The sequence below is a fragment of the Zalophus californianus genome, chromosome 4, assembly GCF_009762305.2.
Source record: "Zalophus californianus isolate mZalCal1 chromosome 4, mZalCal1.pri.v2, whole genome shotgun sequence".
Taxonomy (NCBI): domain Eukaryota; kingdom Metazoa; phylum Chordata; class Mammalia; order Carnivora; family Otariidae; genus Zalophus; species Zalophus californianus.
This window is the reverse complement of record NC_045598.1, coordinates 71,523,719-71,531,033: the sequence shown is the minus strand read 5'-3', so window position 1 is coordinate 71,531,033 and position 7,315 is coordinate 71,523,719. Positions and strand designations below refer to the sequence as shown.

General features: G+C 46.4%; 1 protein-coding gene across 1 annotated transcript; it reads right to left on the bottom strand.

Moving 5' to 3' along the window:
- Nucleotides 1-3,814: 3,814 nt before the first annotated feature.
- On the bottom strand, nt 3,815-6,773 carry CCN1 (cellular communication network factor 1). The gene is made up of 5 exons (XM_027611978.1): nt 6,457-6,773; nt 5,946-6,159; nt 5,239-5,595; nt 4,896-5,107; nt 3,815-4,773 (listed from the first exon to the last, which is right to left on the bottom strand). The coding sequence occupies exons 1-5, from the start codon at nt 6,517-6,519 to the stop codon at nt 4,471-4,473; spliced, it is 1,149 nt and encodes a 382-aa protein (XP_027467779.1). The 5' UTR covers nt 6,520-6,773; the 3' UTR covers nt 3,815-4,470.
- Between the last annotated feature and the right edge of the window lie 542 nt (nt 6,774-7,315).

The following is a 7,315-nucleotide window of genomic DNA, read 5'->3' as shown; positions in this document are numbered from 1 at the left end:
TGTTCCAAGAGTAAAGGGCAGCCATGGAGCCTTTAAGCCAAGGATTCACATGCTCTGCTTGACATTTTTAAAGAATCACCCTGGTTCCCATAAGGAAAATGGATTTTTGCAGGAAACCAGTGATGTTTGGGTTATGTATTGCTGTGTAACAAACAACACCCAAAACTTAGGGCCTGAAAATAACCACATTAGTTTGCTCAGTATTTTATGGGTCAGGAAATCTGGGAAGGACTCAAGTGGTGTTCCATTTCTGATTCACAAGACAAACTTCAGCTTGGACAATCTGCTTCCAAGATGGTTCCCTCCTGCACATGTAGTTCCCATGAAGGTACTTCCCGGCCTTTCTCTTTCTCCACATGGCATTGTATTCTCTGGGGCCTGTCACTGTGGCATGGGCTTCTCACAGCCTGCTGGGCTTGAGAAGCTCATTTCTAAGAGAAATGAAGTAGGAGCTTCTAGCCATTGCCACAATTGGAACTGGCACCAAAGTGCATTGCCTCCTGGGTATTTGTTGGTTAAAGCAGTCAAAAAGCCCACCCAGATCCAAGAGGGTGGAAAAATAAACCCCATCTACGCAACAGGGTCACATTGCAGAAGGGCAAAGGTATTATGTGGGGTGGAAGATATTCTTTCAGCCACCTTTGGAAAAGACAGTATGTCACAAGTGAGGCCATTTCAGTAATTCAAAGGAAAAGACGATGATGGCTTCGATTTGGATGTTTGCACTGGACATGTGAAAGGGGCAGATTCAGAATATGTGAGCAGAAGATATGAGAATTGTAAAGCACTAACAAATGCATCGGAGTGCTTGTTTAATTGAATTGCACTTTATAAGATGACACGGATGAGTGTTGCCCACCACCAATAAAGTAAGTCACAAATAAGTCTCTTCTATCAATAGGACACATACATCATTGTCATGCTTCACAGTGTGCTTTGTTTTAAAGAATGAGTTATTTAGGGCAGGGATTTAATGAGGCCCAGATATTGGGGCTATACAGGGAGATGAAAGCATGGACCTATAGACTGAGATCCAGGGATTGCCACATCCTGTAACCAAGAGTACTTTAGAGAGGAAAGAGGGCCTAACAACATTACATTTTCAGAGGCTTCGTAGGGGTGAGCGCATTTGCCCACAGAAAGACCTGAGTGGTGTTCACCTCATGTATTCAGTTGCTCGAGAGACAACGTTTTTCAGGTATGGAAGTCAATGCACCAAAGAGAGCATATGAAAAAGAATATTTATGGTGACAAATATAGCTGGAAGCTATTGTGCCATTTTAGAACAGGAGAGAACCATCCAGAAACTTGCCCAGAGTCACCCACTTAATTAATGCCAGAGCTGGTGCTGAAAGACATGTCTCCCAATTCCAGTCTGGGATTCTTTCCCTTGCATCACCTGCCACCTGCCCAGGACATGGCTTAGTTCTCTACTGTGGTTCCTACTGGACCCTTGCTGTTGCTCATCTGACTTACAAAGAGTATCCAGAGGGCAGGAGAAGACTGTGAACAAAGCAAATCTAGTCTCTCCTGGAAAGATAACTCTAAAATATACTTTGCTAATTTTGACTCAGTTGCTTCTCTTTGTGAAGTGGACAACACATATGTTTAAGTGAAAATCATCACAGTGAGACCACTTACGGTGCTGCTAAATGTCCCATAGAATACTTCTTAAAATTCACTAAATTCCTAAGATTCTCAGGTCACCCAAAACAAAAACAAAACACAGCTCAAGACCACCAGGGTCTTTTGGATTGGAAAGCCAGAACAACACAAATCTTTGCTGTGCGTGGAGGGGTATATCTATATTTTGAGTGCTTATATTAAATAACCTCTGTTTCATATATGCAGGTGCATGGTGTTTGATTTTGTTTTCTCAGTACTTGAAGTAGGCAGAACTCCATGCCAGGCCTAGATAAAAGTTTTATGTTCTATTTTGTATAATTTTATTCTCAACTACTTTGAATTTATTCACTTTTTATAGTCAAATAAAATGGACATAATTTGCATCTATTCATCTTTATTAATTGAGCACTCTTATTTAAATGGAATCAGCATTTATGCATCACTCTTACTATATTTACTACAGTACGATTAATGACCCAAAGATCCAGTATTTTCCCATGTCTGGTTTTATTTCGCATTTGAGCTTCTTTGTATACATATTACCTCCCTACGCACTTAAAGGATCTATAACATACTACTCTTTGATCTCTATGTAAGAAGCGATTTGCTGGGCTTCAGTGTCAGAGGAAAAGACCTCAGGATTGCTGCCTGGGAATGTGAAAATCTTTCCTGTAAATTTAGATGTCTGTTCAACAAGACTGCACCACAAAAACCTCACACTTTTATTGTTTCACGTGTTAATATTGCACTGACAAGTTTAACTGCATCCAAGACTGCACCAGGTGGTGTTTCAGTTCCCAAATACCTTAAAATTTGAATGCCTCAGGCAAGAAAAACTGACAACTCAGTAGGCACAAGTTGTCATATTTCAGGCAAGACATTGCCAAAATCAGAAGAGCCTTTGCCCATAGATTTTTACCATCACATTTCTATTAACCTTTATGCATTTCAGTAAGGTTTTAACATAGATGCTTAGGCAGTGCATTTCTGTAGGTCTTCATTAAAGCATCGGGTATTAAACTGTTTTGAAAAATCACGAGCTGTCCCCCTCCTCCTCTTTCAAAGCACTTTCTCGATGCCTAAAAATTCAAGTACTCTCTTAACCAAGTGCAGACTGAAATATTTCACTATGGATTTGAACAAGAGCCAAGAGGGTCGATGAAAGGAAAACTCCTCTATAAAAGGTTTATTGTCAGTGCTTTCTAAAGAGGTGGATTCTTCTAAAACAGGCTACCAACATTTTCACAAACATTGACGCAGCCTTCTCAACCTCTCCTAGACCTAAGATTGAGGTCCTTTTCTTTTAGGAATGCTCTGCATCTAGCCTTTGACCTTCTGGATAGCCAACTCTATCTAACTGCTCCCTCCTCCATCAGTATAACATATATTATAAAAAGGAAAGGGGGGATGGGGTAGCTTGGTCCTCACGCTATTGGAAAAGTACTTGAAATTCCTTGCATTCCTTTGCATTTAACAGCATGTTTACCTAATCACTGGCTTATTAGGATTAACACAAGTCATTGCTTCAAGATCATTCAGTGAAAACAGACTGACTCCTATAGACTCCCCAAGATTTTTTCTCTGATCCCAACTAAGGGTGGATTTTTAAGTAGTTCACCTACGTTTTAGGAGCAATATTGGGAAAATACAAAGTTATAAACAAGTGACCTTTTATAACACATTATCCAACCTACTTAATCTTGCCCATGGATTTAGATATGGGCAGCCTGGGTTATGGACTGTATTCATTAAAGTTTCTCTCCTCTACCAAGGTGACAAGCCTAATAACCTAGTGATTAAAATGATAAATGACTCTACTATACCCACCATGCAGTGATAGGGTGATGGAGACCCTTTGGCTTTGAATTCTTATGAAAAAAAGCATTATTTATTTAAATCACAAATTTAGCTTCAGATTCCTTGTGCTTCCTACAATGCCTCATATTCAATACATGTTTTAAAAAGATTACTTTTAAATGCAAAGATTTTTCTCAACTGAAGATAAAAGCAATCATTGTCTTATTTTTGTAGGGTTAGTTCCCTGCTCTTATCCTAAGCTCCTAGAACAGTTCCTGGCACAAAGCAGGCACTCAAGTAGTTCTGTTTGAATGACTGAAAGAATGCATAAGTTAGCCTGTTCCCAATGACTCTGGGTAGTCCCTAAAAATACTGAACGCCACACACGCAGATATTAGGTAAATATTTCTTTATTAAATGATTAATTCCATAAATAAATTCTTTTCACTGAATATAAAATTAAAATCATTTACAAATTATTCCAGTATTACATTTCCCTTCCCTCCCCAAAAGCTACATTTTTGATAAATAAAAACATTCAGTCTTAGAACACCTGATTTCTGTTTGCAGTTTAGAGTGCAGATAGCTGCCTCTCACGGACACTCACAGAGTGTCACCTCCAGGAAGGGATGGAACCCCCTCCCATTTACTTCTGTCAAAAGATGAAGGCTTTAACTGATCAACTAATTTTTTTTTAACAACTGTAGAACCGAAAGGAAAAAAAGCCTAGAGAAAAATATGCTTACCAAATAATTTACAAACAGAAAACAGAACGTCATCAACAGCACAAGCTCCAAAATGAAGCAGTAATGTGTGCTCCAATATTATGAAGCGAAGTATTCTCCAATTGTGGCTGCATTAAGTGTCCATCTGCACCAGCACCCTTGGCAGTTTCAAAATACCTTAATACTACTCACGAATGAGCAGTGCATCCCTTCTACAATGAGTCCCTCACCCCCACCGCCCCCACCCATAGCTCCGTGATTCTGGCACTCTTCTCCCCAGTTCCGGTCACCCTGGTAGCAATTCCGGAAACCCGGGTAGCAATTAGTCCCTAAATTTGTGAATGTCATTGAACAGCCTGTAGAAGGGAAAGGCCGCCTCATTGGCATGCGGGCAGTTGTAGTTGCACTTGCAGGACTGGATCATCATGACGTTCTTGGAAAACGCCTCCCCGTCTTCGCAGCGGAAGCGCATCTTCACGGTGCGGGTCTGCTGGGGCGTGCAGCACCGGCCGTCCACGCACGAGCCGCAGTACTTGGGCCGGTACTTCTTCACGCTTGAACATCCAGCGTAAGTAAACTTGACAGGTTCGGGGGATTTCTTGGTCTTGCTGCATTTCTTGCCCTTCTGTAAGAGAGGAGCGAGAAGGAAAGTTATGAACGGGGGTTTCTCGTTCCTGGAAGAGAGGCCCGCATCTCGGCCCAGCTGCCTGCTGGGGACGGGGCTATTGAGCACCCCCACGAACTTACTTTCAGGCCGCTGTACATCGGCAGGCCACAAGGCCGCACTTCACAAATCCGAGTCTCCTTCACCAGGCGACATTCAAGGTTGTCATTGGTGACTCGTGTGGAGATCCCAGTGCCGCAGGTCTTTGAGCACTGGGACCACGAAGTTGTTTGAACGATACATTTCTGGCCATGTAAAGAAGGGTTGTATAGGATTCGAGGTTCCGTTCCAAAAACTAGAGACAGACAAGAGGACAAATTTCTCAGAGGCACACTGACCCCAGCACGTTCAAGTACTCATTTCTACAAAGCTCCAAACTAGGAATGTGTTTCAGTACAACATCTTTCGGGCTCAGTCTCAGCTTACCTGGGAGCCGCTTCAGGGAGCCACCTTTTCCAACAGCGATTAATTCATTGTTTCTGGTTAACTCCACCTCAGAGGCATCGAAGGCCAGCCCCTTGCCCAGGAGGCCATCCCTGTCGTCCATGGGCTCCTTGGCACCATCCTCGTCACAGACCCACTCCTCACAGCACTGCCCGGTAACTTTGACCAGCCGGGGGCTGGGACAGCCCAAGTTGGGGAGAGAGAGTTCTTGGGGACACAGAGGGATGCAGCCTACTGCGCCGTCGATACATGTGCACTGATGTTTACAGTTGGGCTGGAAACTTTCCCCATTCTGGTAGATTCTGGAGTTATATTCACAGGGTCTGCCCTCTGACTGAGCTGCAAAGAGCACCAAAAGAGAAACGGAAAATAGAATAAAGCTAAGATTCCCAACCATGGCCTGAAACGCATACCTATTTTCTGCTGTTAAATTCAATTTATGGTAAAGTTCCCTACAAATTCCTCGGGGACTCCAGACCAGAACAATAAGTTAGTCAGGAATCACTTTTCCGTATGCGCTTTTCGTTGGGCCCAGACACACTGAATTGCATTCCAGACTGCTGAAATCATGTGCCTTTCTGCCAAGCTACCAACAACAAAGCATCACCATACATGGTCTCAAAATTACTAAACTTCTTGACTACGAGGACTATTATTTTTTTAAGGGGGCCAAACCACAAGCATCTTACCTCTGCAGATCCCCTTCAGAGCGGTGGAACTGGCGCCGAAATTGCATTCCAGCCCCTTGGTGTGGTCGCAGGGCTGCATTTTGCTGCAGTCCTCGTTGAGCTGCTTGGCGCAGACCTTACAGCAGCCGCAGTCGTCCCGGACCAGCCCGACTCCTGGGGCGCACTTGGGCGCCTCCTGGGGGCAGTGGCAGGCGGCGGGGCAGGTGGAGAGCGCCTAGAGGGGGAGAAAAGGCACGCGTGAGACTCGGCGCGGTTCGCAGAGGAGCCCAGGGAAGGGAGGGGGTGGAGGAGTTCCTCCGACCCTGTCCGCACGGGGTCTCTGATCCTGTCCAGCCCGGCCGGTCCGGGCGGCTGCGTCTGCCAGCAAGGCCCCCGACGCGTCTCCGGGGGGGGGGGGGGCGCTAAAGAAAGCCCCCGAACTTTTGAGTTTAGTTTTCTCTGCCGGGGGCAATCTGGGGAAAGGAGAAGGGCCTGGGAGAGCGGATGGGGAAGCGGAGGCAAAAGAACTCACCAGCCTGGCCAAGTGGAGGAGGGTGACGGCGAAGGCGAGCGTCCTGGCCGTGCGGGAGCTCATTGTGGCGCGCAGGAGTCCAGACGAGCGCGGAAGCAAAGACGCCGACACACTGGTGCGCAGCGGACGAGGTCGGGTCCCGGGCTCCGGGCGGCGGGACGGGCTCCGGTCCGGACGGCGGGGCGGCGGGGCGGTGGGCCCGGTGGCAGGAGGGCGAGGGCCGCGGCGGCGAGCGGGCTGCAGGCGTCCTTCTGTTGAGATCTTTCCGAGGAGGCGCGAAGGGCGCGGGTGCTGCTCGGGGGCGCTCTCGCTCGCGGTCTGCCCCAGCGCCCAGAGCCCGCCTTTTATACGGGCCGGCCGCGGCGCCGCGTGTTGCAGTGACGTCGGCTCTGTCTGCGAGTTCCAGAATTCTCAAACATCTCAGGAATGCTGGTTGGCGCGGGCTGCTGCCAAGCGCCTCCCCTGGCTCCGTTGCATCTTTTTTTTTCTTTTTTTTTTTTTTTTTTTTTTTGGTCCTGGACCCGTCAAGAAAACAATCTCCCGTTTTTTCCACTTTAAAATAACTACTTCTATTGGGGAGGGCTCTTTCTGGCGTGTTGGTGGTGAAAGTGGTGGAAGGGGCGAGGGGGACGAGTTCAGAACTTTGCCTGCACTGGGAGGGTGGGAAGACCTGGGAGGAAGGAACAAAAGTGGTTTTGTTTGGTGATGCCGAGTTGACCGGGCAGCCTTGGAAGCCCTCACCCGGGAAGGCAGCGAGCTGTTTGCTTGTTTACAGAGAAGGTGAGAGTCAAGTTATCTATTGAGAGGTGAACGGGGAGGGGGATTGCGTCTGTGAGCCAGGACTCTATTTGTAGATTTC

Bases quoted from the DNA above. Each gene is read 5' to 3' on its own strand.
- CCN1 (XM_027611978.1), bottom strand. From the start codon at position 6,519: ATGAGCTCCCGCACGGCCAGGACGCTCGCCTTCGCCGTCACCCTCCTC. The intron at 6,160-6,456 runs GTGAGTTCTTTT...CTCCCCCTCTAG, and splicing joins TCCTCCACTTGGCCAGGCTG to GCGCTCTCCACCTGCCCCGC. The intron at 5,596-5,945 runs GTAAGATGCTTG...TGCTCTTTGCAG, and splicing joins TCTGAAGGGGATCTGCAGAG to CTCAGTCAGAGGGCAGACCC.